The 13,459-nt window shown below is 44.2% G+C and overlaps 1 protein-coding gene across 2 annotated transcripts in view; it reads right to left on the bottom strand.

The window, feature by feature from the left end:
- Window positions 1-5,118: 5,118 nt before the first annotated feature.
- Bach1 (BTB domain and CNC homolog 1) overlaps window positions 5,119-13,459 on the bottom strand; it is a 36,081-nt gene continuing 27,740 nt past the window's right edge. For both annotated transcript variants that reach the window (XM_021662547.2, XM_060370692.1), the window contains exon 5: window positions 5,119-8,906. In XM_021662547.2, coding sequence (XP_021518222.1) covers window positions 8,484-8,906 — 423 coding nt within the window. In that variant the 3' untranslated portion in view covers window positions 5,119-8,483. The remainder of the gene's footprint in view (window positions 8,907-13,459) is intronic.

Below are 13,459 nucleotides of genomic sequence, written 5' to 3'. Positions count from 1 at the left end.
TATGGTGACCCCTCCTCCGAGCATAAAATTTTGTTGCTACCTCATAACTGTAACTTTGTTACGGTTATGAATTATAATGTAAACATCTGATATGCAGGGCATCCGAAATGGGCTGAGACAACTGAAAAGATGAATGGTTTGATGAAGCAGGCACCCAGACATGCGTCACTAAGACAGGCACATAACACCCACATGCCACCGACACAGGGAAAGAACATGTAAGAAAATCACATCCAAGAAAAATTAGTTTTCTGTTAGCTGTGCAACTGTGGAGCTCCAAACCCTGGCTCCAGAACCAGAGGTCTCTCAAGGTGGGGTCCTGCACTTTATTCCTCCCCAGTCCCTTTAACGAGGACTTAGATTTATGCCTGAGCCACTGCCTAAATCTGCGCCATTCCTTTAGTTCTTAAGTGCATACTTCATACTGACTCTATTTCAAGCACCCCACAGCTGTCCGCCCTCCCAGCCTCTGGTGAACACGGTTTGCGAAGGTCTTCGGCTGCCCAGCTTCCCCCACCGTATCTACGTGAGCCACTCCTCATTCATATAAAAGTTTAAACTTCATGCATGGTTCCATGTTGAGCTCCTACTCCCACGTGCTACTCCTCTGTGTAGAGGAAACTGAGCCGTCTGGACAGACATCCTGCACTCCAGAAAAGCTGTGGAAAATATGTTGGCAAATAAGGCTTTCCTCGGCTCCTGAAAAGACACCCTTCAAATACAGAGAGCTTGGAACCAACAGACAGAAAGCTGAAGAAGGCCAACATGTGGTTTATAAGAATGACCTTCCTCAAAGAACAAAGAACAACAACAACAAAAAAAAAAAAAGCTTTCTGTTAGCAGGCACTAATGGACAGCCCTCTACCCAGCATTTAAAGCTACCATTTAAATCAAGGCAAATGGAGCCTTCCACATGATTATTTCATAGAGCAAGGTCCTAGCAACATTTCCTTGCACATGGTAAATATCTACCTGAAACCTGCTATCAAGACAGCAATTAGAAAAGTACCTGGCTCCCAGTGTTCAGAAAGGAAATTATTCAAGGAACAGCTTACTTTCTAAGAATTAAAAGTATTTCTAAGAATTTTAAGTTGAAAAAAGTAAACACAGAAAAGACGGCTGTTTGAATGAAGAAGGAACAGTCTGCTTGGCTCTGAAAACCCTCTCTGATCTTCTCATTTACACCTGAGGAACAGCATACATAAGAGATGAAGGAGATGGAGGAAACATCTCAGAAATGAACACTTCAATTTTCATCCTGGACCTGTGTCCCTTTTAGAAGTAGTGTAAAGATGGGAAGGCAAGTTCAGGGCTTTTATTAGGGTCTGCTGCTCTTGAGAGTACCCTGCTGTTTCTCTCAAACTTCCCGAAGATTCCAGATTCGTGCCTCCATGTAATCCTTCTCCACATTCCCCCATCCCCCAGTCTCTTGACAAAGAGTTTCCCCTTAACCTCATTGCCCACTCCAGCCCTTGAGAGGTGGAATGCTCTGGGTGACTGATAAATTAGGGAGGAAACCTGGTAGCTCTCACCGCTCGTCAGCCACTCTTCTCAGTGGAAAGCTGTTCGTCCCACCAGCAGTAGAGGCCATGCTGTGCTGCTGAGAGGAAACCTTCTCTCCATGGAAATGAGGGTAGGGCAATTATTTCCCTCCAACAAGCAAACTGCTATTGGAAGTCTATTTGTCTGATTCTGCAGTCTCCCATTCGGCACTTGCTTGAAGCAGCTCATCAGCAGTTGGGGTTTGATTTGGCCTTCCATCTAACATCATTTTCCTTTTCTAATTTTAACTCTGAATATGTGAAAGACATTTGAGAGGCACTGTAGACAGAAGGTGTGAGAAACTGAATGTGAGAAGTAAAACAGGCATGTGTTTAGGATCTGTGAGCCATTGTGCCGCGCAGGCTCAGAGCAGGCATGCTGAGTTGCTTTGGAATCGAGATTGGTCTGGGTGAGCATTTTAAATCTGGACGGTTGCCATAGTGTAGTGTTGTGTCCAGCAAATGGGATTTCCTGTGGAGGTTCCTTCCAGCCTTCCTTGGCCACTTAGACACTTTTAAGCCTCTGGAAGCTCAGCAGAAATGTGGCCGTCATTCACAGGGGGACTCTATCATATCAGCTCAATGCCAAGTCTGAAGTGACTCTCCACAATGGCACACACACACACACACACACACACACACACACACACACACGAGATGATCATAGCTGTGTCACCTGTGTTGAAAACATGAAAATGTGCAGGAAGTAGCAGCAGCTAGGCCAGGAAAAGTGAAGTTACTATAATGCAGCACCTGGTATGCTCAGTGACTGCAGAAGATACCCAGTGTCTGCGGGAAGGAAAGGCAGCAGGGAATACCACTCCAGCAGCCTTGCCTTGACTTCTGCCAGTCATTGTCTTCTTTGGAGAACCTATTACCTGTGGCCTTTAAACAGCAGAAACACCCTTGTCTACAACCCCACAGACTGCAGGAGGCCTTTGAAAAGGGTGTGCCATGTGATTGGCTAAAATGTGAGTACCAGACTTGTGGTAGTCCTCTCCAGCCCCAGCAGCTGAATGAGGCACGGCAGCACCCTAGCAGCAAGCCTTCTTTGGGGGCCTCAGAATCTGCAGCTGCAGTGCTGCCAGAGGAATTTTATGATACTTACAAGGATAAATGGGAAGAATATGTACTGATTATGCAGTTTCCAGGCAACTGGGTTCCAATAAAATGTAGAGTACTCTTGAGGTTCTAGCTTTTGAGAGATAATTCCAGGCCAGTGGGACACGCCAAATTCCATACTGTCAGTCAAGGAGTGAAGAGGAGATTGTAGCCTTGAATGCAAGTGGCTCCTCTCCACTACTCTGTGCTGTTTAAACCTTTGCAGAGAACAGCCAATCCCCTAGGCAGCCACTTCTTTAGGGCACATACCAGTGGCCCTGGCAAAATCCCAAGCGTGGAGAGAGCTTGATCAGGGCCCTTCAGCCCATGCCAGAATTGTCCTATTGGACAATTATAAATTAAGGCATCCTGCAATGGTGGGTCTGTCTCCCAGCATGCTTACAGTCAAAACCAAGCCATTTCTAAGCAGTCTCAACAGAGATTCTGAGCAGAGGTCCTGAGTTCCAGAATAAATGCATCTCATAGAAGCAGAGGCCAGCACTTTTTTTTCCCCCACAAAGCATTGAGTTCTGTTACTACACTGGCAGTCCTTGGTACCAAGTCCAGAGATTATAACTTTGTCTGGAACAAGTGATTTACATCTTGGGAATTTGATAAGGATGGCTGTGGGGCCACAGCTCTGGTAACTTTATAATCCACCCTATACTCTAAACCAGTGGATCTCAACCTGTGGGCCATGAACCCTTTGGGGGACAAATGCCCCTTTCACAGAGGTCACCTAAGACCATCAGAAACCACAGATATTTAATTTACATTAGAATTCATAACAGAAGCAAAATTAGTTATGAAGTAACAATAATCTTACAGTGGGGAGCCACCACAGAATGACGAAATGTATTAAAGGGTCACAGTATTGGCTAGGTTAAGAACCACTGCTCAAAATGGTGATCACAGCAGACATTAAGCCTTCCGTAGCCTTTACCCTTTCTAGGTTTCTGCCAGAGCTTTCACAGGGCAACAGAGCTAAGGTTTCTCGGAAAAGCTCCATCCTATCCTGGGCCATGAACTCTCCTGAAATGACGAAGTAAATCTGACAGGGCAATCTGCAGTTCTAGTTTTCTTAAAGTTTTTGAACCTTGAATTCAGGTGGACAAATTATTTAATTCTTCTAGACTTCCTTTTTTAAGCTTTGGATTTTATCTTCCCAAGGGACTGGACCTTTGAATTTGTCCCCTAAAAGCTGAATAGACTTTTGTTCCTCTGCAGAGTATAATTGCTACAGTCTGACCGGCATCTTCCTGTGTCCGTATTCAGTTATTCCCAATGCACAAGCTCTAATGTGCTATTAATACATGAGGCAGAGGGAGGGAGGGAATCATGAAAGCAGTTTGGAGCACACAAGAATCTTCTGATTAGTCACTAGTGTGTTACAGGGTCTGCTTTAGAGCATTCTGAGGGAACAGCCATCTACCAATTGCTCACAGCCCAGAACATGATTGAAGCTGCAACCTGGTGGGGGAAGTGCTTTCAAGAATTCCCAGGAAGCAGCTGTTGTCTGCTGACTGACTGACTGAAGTCAGAATGTTACAGGTCCAAATGCTATCCCATGTATGTATGTGCATACATATGTATCCAAATGTATACCTATGTCAGGCTAACTGTAGCCATCACACTGCTTCTCATCTGGACATTTCCACATCATCCAGACCTCATCACCAGTCTCCTCAGGGTTTCACATTGGTGTGACCAGACACCTCAGGACGGCGACTGGTGAGGGCCTGCCTGTGTGCCAAAGGATGCTCAGCAGTATCTATCCTACAGTGAAACAGTCGAAAGCCAGCGTCAACAGGACAGACTAAAGCCTTGGATGGCCTCAAAACCAAGCTGCTGATCAAAGCTTGGCTCTCAAGGCTTTGATGGGCCAAAAGATTTGAGACATAACACTTGCATGTGTGCATCCGTGTGTGTGTATGTGTGTGTGTGTGTGTGTGTGTGTGTGTGTGTGTGCGCGCGCGCATGCGCACGCATGTACACGCACACATCATAGATAACCTAGAAAGTCATTCCTGAAGATACCACCCCTACTTTTTTGAGACAGTGTCTCTCACTGGCCCGGAACTTACCCAGTAGGACAGGCTGGCTGGTTGGAGAGCCCAAAGATCGCTGGACTCACCACTCCTGACGCTGTCGTTGGGTGGCCTAAGCATTACTGCCTAGGGCTGGCATCTCCTTTGAGTTCTGGGAACCAAACTCAAGTCCACAGCAAGCACTTTACTAACTAACATATCTCCTCTGACGCTGAGAGATAAACACCCTTTCCAGGCCCCTACTCTACAGACTGAAATCTGTGTGTTTCTTAGTATCAGAACACTGGGAGTCTTTTTTCAGGCTTAAGGATAACAAACTAATCAAAAGGTCTCCCCTATCAATACATAATCTGACATCTAGTAAGTGATGAAAAGATTAACATTAGTAAATTCACATGAGCAGTGAGACATGGAAGGTACAACTCTAGTCAATTAAAAGCAGTATTAGGAACTTTATTTAACTGTCAATCTATCATCACCATCTAATACTTATATTTTGACACATTCAGACAAGCACATTAGAAAGAAAATGTAAATTAAATATTATAAAGTATACTGCTAATGAAACATGGGCTTAATAGGACAGGAATAATAAGTTCAGTGGTTTTACTGCAGTTAGAAAAATTATATTACGAAAGATACAAAAAAAATCAACATTATTATTTCTGTTTATTTTACAATCAGTACGCCATCTTTTACCATTATGGCTTTAAATTTTCATTCTACCCAACAGGTGTCAAATAGTTTAGTACACGCCTTAATAAAACAGTTAAAATATTTACAAATTCAAAATAGATGTTTTCATGACTGAAAAGTTCACCTGAGAATTCACTGTAACATTGCCATTTGCTTCTCTTTTTTTTTTCCAAGTTGTTAACGTGGCTGAAGTGTCCTCACCTCCACTAGTCCTGTTTCATACACGTTGAACTCCTAACTTAAAACTGGTTAAGCGTCAAGCTACAGTAAACTGTTATACAGCCTGCAGGTGGACAGCCAATGTTATATCCATGCTTACTCTGAATATAACAATTTAACAAATGATTTGCTTGGAGCTATTCAAATTAGGGGCAAAAATTTAAGATGACATTATTGTACTGAGTCAGACATGACGGCTTTAAAAAAAATCATCAGGCATTGAGAAGGCCGAGTCATACAAGAAGGAGCAATGATGTGTGAATATGCAAGACACCAACTAAAAACACTGTCAAAACTCTGCATGAAGGAAAAGGCATATGATGTACACATATGATCCTATCATTTGTCTTCAGCATCCCCACCCCCCAAGAGAAATATTGCCGTAAGACAAGTTTTCTTAGAAAAGAAAATGTTTTTAGAAGTTCATGTTAAAATAGGCATAAATGTATAATGCTATGCAATATATAAAAAACTTACCCACCTTGTGGCCAAAAGACAAAGGGAGAATCTTTCCTGCCCATCTAATACAACTTGAAAATCACCAAGGTATGAGGTAGTGTAGTTACTTGTATTACATGCTGGCGGTTAAGAGTAATGCTAAATTTTAAGAAATATTACACTTGGCCAATTACCAGACACCATTAAAATTAACTCTTAATGCTAAATTGTTCGTAGGTAGAGAAAAATTTAAAAATTTAAATTTAAAAATTTTAAGCCTTAAAATATATCTTTCAACTGAGAAGAGAACCGGGTTTTATCATAAAATGGTAAGTAACTTTCCAAAGCAAATATTTACAGTTACATTTAAAGCAAAAGATTTGACGCATGTACACACAAAAACTGATCACAGACAGCCGAGTGTACAGTGAGGTAGGAAATCAAGGGTTCCATTGGCTTGAATAAGATTTTACACTTTGTAAACCAGAGAAGTTTTCATATTATTTTATGTTAAGCTGAAACCTAATATTACAAGTATCAAATAGCTGCGTGGGGACGCATATATACACAATTCTTCTGTAACACGGGATGCCTTACCAGAGTGAGCATCCTCTCCCAGGTGGACTGAGTGGACTTTTCAAATAATTTCCATTTAATTTTCTCTTCCAAAGATGAAATACATACTACCCTTCTTTCCTCCCTGCACCCCAAGGAAAAAGGGCCACATCCGACAACTTACTATGAAATTATGAAATAGTGGTGCTGGTCCCCGTATCTTCTCATGGCAAACATCAACTTACCACGGACCGGATACCAACTCAGGGTAGCGTGTCCGTCCCTCTGTCACCCCCACACACACACATCTAGGCCCTTCAGTAGATGCAGCATGCAGTGAAGATAAGTCTCTTTCAGATATGTGACTTGGAGAGATGCTACCCTATTGACTGCTCCTCTGCGCCCTGACTCAGGGCTCTACAAGTGCTTCTGGGAGTGGACTGTGCAACTCCCTTCTCAGAGGTGTCTGAGACAGAGGTGCTTCAGATGTGTTCTTGTTCTCAGACATCCACGTCTACAGAAGGTCATGAGACAGCCTGAGGGTCAGACCCTCCCAAAGTCTTCAGGAAATTCCTATGTACCTTAGACATATAAAGTAGCTTTCAGAAGATTCCGAATGTCCTGTTTTAACTGCAACCTGCCTCATGATCTCAGGATCAGAACGTTTCCAATTTTAAGGCATTTCACATTCCTTGAATAGGGATATTGAGCCTGTATATACAATGTTTCCGCTGCTGAGGTCTACAGTGTGAGATTGCAGAATGGCTAAGAATCACTGCAAAATGTTACAGGGTAACTGCTCATATTATTATCAATTCATTTTCTACCAACATTATTAAGCCCAGATTGACTTTCAATGCCTAAGTCAAACTGATGTGTGTGCCTTTACACCACACCAAATGGAGGAGTGGGAAAAAATAAAAGGATTAAATCTGGTTCTCAAGGGCAAACCCAAAATGGACTGAGAGCAGACATTACTGTTTCAAACATCAGCCTCCAACAAGGCTTTGTAGAGACCACCGCTCCTTACTAGGATGCCAACGAGCTACACTTCTGGTCAGAAATTTCCCTACCCCTAGCTCCAGCACCCTCTTGGGCAACCGTGACCTGAGACGATGAACAGTGTGAAGATCTCCAGGTCCGTGGCAACTATGGTTCTGGCTGGATACACATAGACCTAACTCCCGAGTCTTCCTCCATGGGACAAAAAAGTCAGGAAACAGAAAGTCCCTATCCGGTGTAGACATGGTAAAGACTACAGAGGGGAACAAAAGTAAGAGCAGGAAAAATGACATTTATCTACTGTTTGTGCGGCCAAAACTTCTGGTCAATACTGAAGAGAGCAGGGGCCTCTGACTAGGTCCTGGCAGGGCAGCCTCTGTGACCAGGTCCAGCCCATGCTGGACTTTGGTAGGAACTGAGGAGCAGAGTGATAGAGTTCAAAGGAGATTTCTTTCCAGATTACAGCCCGACCCAAACACTTAGTGCAGACACCCCCTTCTTGGTAGATTACCACTGCACAGCTTAGGGAGAATTTTTCTTTTTGATCAACAGATTATCCACAGCCCAGGGGAACCGTGTGCAGATGCTCTGAGCTGCTGAACGGACACTGCAGTTTCCACTGTCGTCGTCATTTTAAATCCCTGGAGATTATAACCTGGTCACTCTATATTTTCACATGTGATCTTTCGGCAGCCAAGAGGTAAATTATGTCACGTCTCCTGTGAAGATCAAGAACTCAGTGTCACCTTAAAGGGGAATTCCCTCAACAGGAAGCTACCGGGAGGAAGCAGGGCTGCTAAGCAAGAAGACGCGGCCACATTCAGCTCTCAAGACAAGGCCAGAACTTCAGCAGGAAACCATGGCTGGAGGACGCTCAGGCGGCTCACTCGTCAGTAGTGCACTTGTCAGTCATCTGCTGGCAGAAGTCTGAGATGCCGGCGCTCGGCCGACAGGGCTCCAGCGGCGCCGCCTGCTCCGGGGCTGCCGGGGGCTCCTGCGCGGGCTCCTGGCCGGCCTCGCTGCTCCCACGCGCACTGGGAGCGGGTGCAGCTGGAGGCACGTCAGGCACGCCGAAGACGGAGGAAAAAGCAGGTTCACCACCAGGAGTACTTTTTCCTTTCTCAGAAATTAAGAAAGAAAGCGGGCAGTCAGAGGCCGAGTACTTGGCGAGGATCTGAATCTGTTCCTGGCTCAGGGCGGCTTCCTTGCACACTTGCTGGCAAAGTCCCGTAAGGTTCTGCTTCGTCTCACCCAGCGTTGACAGGATGTGATCTCGCTCCTTCAGCAAGCTCTCCTTTTCACTTTGCTGTGCAGAGGGGAGAGAGAACACAGTGGCTCGTGTTTATTGGGTCCACCAACATTTCTAAGGCAGTCAAACACTCCATGTCTACAATGCCGTCTGGGGCAGGCTTCCTTCCAATCAGCTCAAACACACAGCCATGTCAACTCATCACAGAGATACTTGCTCTCCTTGTTTACTGCAGCACTATTCACAACAGAACCAACCACAGAGGTGTCCAACCACAGAGGTTGGCTGTGTAAGTACGCAATGGAATTTTTTCTCATCATGAAGGAAAATGAGGTTATGTTGTTTGCAGGAAAACAGATACAACTTAAGTTTACCTTAAGTGAATTTAGCCAGTGTTCAAAACACAAGTGTGCTCTCGTATGTAGGCTCTTGATTTCATATAGACACATAAAAATCACATATGATATGAAAGCAGAAACAAACAAGTCTAGAGGAACAAAGGAGATGAAAGGGAGTGGGAGTGAGAAAAAGGAGTGAGGAAAATGTACTCAGTGTATATACACATTTGTATGACAGTGTCCTCGTGTAATGTAGTATAGTACCATGTACAAGGAATAAGTACACTGAAAACTGAACACACACAAACACACACAACTTTTCACACAGGTATGCACGCAAGTGCTCCAGTGTGTGTGGAGTTGGCGCGATCACTAAACATCTGTATACTTTTTAATGCAACACTGAATATCAAATAAGACAGAAAGTAGGGGAAAGTACTTGTAACTCGTTATCAAGTTGGGCCGGGTTCTGGCCATGGTAACAAACTCACTGTTCCGAGTGTTTGTGTTTCAACTGTGGATGAGTGTGGGCTTGACGCTGTGTGGAGACCAGCGGTGTTCCTAGGTTAGCCCGAGACCTACCCACGGCAAGCTTTATCCAATGCCTGCTTTCCTGAGATGTGAGCCCAAGATCATGGTCAGTGTTTTTAAGTATGCAACCTAGGCTATATAACCTAGACTGCGATTTAGTAGTGAGACTTTAGCGTATCTATGGATAAGATAGCTGGGAGGCGAGTTCCTAAAGTTTAAGGAGTGAAGGGGTTAACTCTGAGTTTACTGTTTTCATTAGTGTGGCATCTTTCAAATCCCTACAAGAAAGTTGACCACAAACTTTTTTCAGGTTTTCCTGGCTCTGACATGCAGTATCACTGCATACAGCGTGCTTCTTTCAAGCCATGTCCCACCTCCTCCTTGACATTCTACCATTTCAGCTCTCGTCTGTTAGGGGCTGGGCAACCCATAATCCAGCTGCTTGTAAAGGGAGAGTAAACAAATATTAACAGAAGGCCAAAGGGTTCACCTGTGAAATTATGACTAGTGACTTGGGGAACCAGAGGTCGTGTCTGTCTATTTTTCTGCTCACTGACAGGTTCTGGAGAGCAGAAGTTGGGGAGAACTTTGAGATACTTTAGGTCCTTTCTGGCACAAAAACAGCTTAAAAAGTAGTAAAAGCTCTGCAAGATACAGAAGCACTATTACACCTTCATACGAAAACATTTCTACAATGTCAAATGAGAATTCAATTATTAGTGGGTTTTGGAAAATATTAAGGTTATATAATATTTTTAAATATGCAATGAATAAGAATTCCTTTTTTATAAACACAATTCAAAATTTTATATTGCAAAGTAATTCTCTAATTGGCTTAGATTTCTGGGTTTCTTTCAAAACAAAAATAGGTCAAGAATGAATGCACGCATGCTTGTGTGTAAGCTGAGTCTACATTCAGCCATTTGCTCTCATAAGAATTGTCGGTTACAGACTTCAGAGAAAATCAATCTGCAGGTGTCCCGGGGAAAACAGCAGCACTGAATTCTAGTCCTTGGAAAGACCACATTTAATACCATTTGAACCTTTTTTTCATTGAACCTCTTAAAAGCTCATGGCTCTAAGAGAAAAGAAACAAAGACCCTAGAAGAAAATAACCCTCTCTACTCAGTTACAGCAATACTCATGTCTGGGTTCCTCTATCTAAGCTGAGATGAAGCCATTCTAACTAGCAATAGTGCTTTTGTTCTTTTGAATTAAGAAAGGTTAACTATAACAATGACCACTGGGCTTCCTCCCACAAATCAGAACCATTGCTTAGAGATGTTATGAAGATCACAAATATTATATAATTCTGTATCTTCATGTAACTAACTATGTGATCCCTCCATATTCATTCTCCTGCCACTCAATAAGAGATAACTTAAAAATGTCCAGGAAGAGTCTGGGCATATGGCTCCGTGGGTCAAGTGCTTGTTGCACAAGTGTAAGGAACTGAGTTCAAATCCCCAGAAACCATGTAAAAACTGTGGCTGTCCACTGCTCCAGCCCCAGCACTAGGGGTGAAAGAAGGCCTCAGGAGGATTGTCATAGCTTGCTGGCCGGCCAACCTAGCCAAAAAAAAAAAAAAAAAAAAAAGACAGCAAGCTACAATTTTGGTGAAAGATGATGTCTCAAGGGGAAAAGGCAGAGGGTGCATGCACGCGCGCACACACACACACACACAAACATACAATTTAAAAAAGAAGAATGTCCCACAGAAGATGGCGTGTGCCAGGTACAGCACAAGCTCTAGAATCCCCCATCTGTTTGTTTCTTGTACTCCAACCAACTCCTACACAGCTACATCTGTGGCAGTTAACTGGTGTTTCCATTCATTCTAATTTTAACACGTAAATTTACCACGGCAAGTCAGAAGAGTTGATAGGCAGTAAGTAAAAGGAACCCAATATAATCGCTTCATAGCATTATTATCAGCACCTCCCAAACAAAGAGGTTCAGAGCGAACCTAGAGAGCGTGAGTCTCTGCCTGGAGACCTTTTCAAAATGGGGATGGCAACAGTTCAGCGCTTACTTAACATGCATGAGGCTCTAGGCTAAATATTGGGGATGGGGGGAATGGTATCTGAGCACCCCAACTTCAAACACGAGCCAACTTCTTGAGATTCCAGTCATGTGGTCTTTAACAGGAATGCGTTAGAAGAAATGCCTTATGAGGCAGCTGGGCCACTGTACAAGCATCAAAATGGTGCCAGCTGCACCGCACCTGGGCTCAGACAGCGCCTGAGAGCGCCTGGGCTGCAAACCTGGACAGCGCGTTCCTCGCTGGGCTCAGATAGCGCCTGGGAGCCCCTGGGCTGCAAACCTGGACAGCGTGTTCCTCGCTGAAGCTGTGTTTGCCTACCTGCACCCATCTAAACACAAAAGGGCTCAGCAAAGACATAGTTCAGAAGAACAGACACCCGCTCAGACACTTGCACAGTGGATCTTCCGAGATCGGGCGCTGCTCTGGGTGGGAGGGCGAGGGAGGGAAAGGCCTGGGACAGTACTGTACTCTGAGGCCCTTGCAGCTGTACATTCAGGCTACACTGTTTCAGCGTGTTGGGTTTTTGCTTCAGTAGTAAACCCAATTTGTTATAAATTGATGGCTTTATACTTCATGCTTGTTTTTTTTGTTATTGTTGTTTCTTTTTTGTTGTTTTGTTTTTTAACAACAACAACAACAACAAAGGTGATGACTTAGAGTCCCAGGTTTGTACCTAAAATGAGTACAAATACTGTGCAGCTTTTCCAAAGTATTTCCTCTACATGCTTAGCCTTTTTCAATTAAGCTTTTTTTTCCCTTTTAAAGCATGTTTTAAAGTATTTCACTAAGCATTAAGGCACACACACTGGGCCAGCTTGCACAGGGCCAGCAATTGCAGTGTCCCTGGTGACAGCTCCACACCTTGACCTCTGGAGGGTCTTCATGGCTGTGACACATGCAACCCCTGTGTGACAGCGCTGGTTCCTCCGAGCCTGAGGACAGGCCTGAGGCACTGCCAGGACGGGCTCCCCTTGTAGAAATAGATGCAAAGCCGAGTGCTTGGGTTGTTTTGTGTTCTCCACCATCTCCGCAAAGAAGTGGGTAACACACTTCTCTCTCTTAGTGAAGTCTTTCAAGTTGGGTGCGGGGTGCCTGTTTTATTACTATTACATTTATTTACTGGGGGGGGGGGGTCACGAACACATATGTGGAGGTCAGAGACCAGTTGAGAGAATTCTTTCAATTCACCATGTGGATCCCATATGGACTAGCCACAGGCTGCCGGGCTTGGCACCAAGCTCTCTCCTCACCAAGGTGGCTTGTTCGCCTGGGAATCAGATGTCTAAAGGAATTTGCTGTGGTCTACAGAAGTTACCACTTTCTCCTGCAGCTTCCCTTCCCCTGCCTCACCTTCCACACGGTGACAGCAACCCATGTAGATAACATTCTCCCACTCCTTAGACTGCACCTCCTACCATCCTCCTCACCCTAGATAAATAAATTCTGTTTAAAAAACAACATTCATCCAGCAACTGAATATACGCCTGCAGCCCCCAAATATGGGCCCTCTGAGACAGACCATGAAGAACTGCAAAGCTACTCTCTAACACGCACAGCAAATTCCCTGTGCATAAAATAAAGTGTAAGTCTTCCTCAATCTTCTTTATTTTTAGGAGTGTGAAAAAACTGGGTAAATGCTACAGAAGACCCAACAACGTAAAAAGCATGTACCACAGTAACCAAGAAGCCACGCTCTA

This window comes from Meriones unguiculatus, chromosome 17, assembly GCF_030254825.1.
Source record: "Meriones unguiculatus strain TT.TT164.6M chromosome 17, Bangor_MerUng_6.1, whole genome shotgun sequence".
Taxonomy (NCBI): Eukaryota; Metazoa; Chordata; class Mammalia; order Rodentia; family Muridae; genus Meriones; species Meriones unguiculatus.
This window is presented reverse-complemented; position numbering and strand designations above follow the sequence as displayed.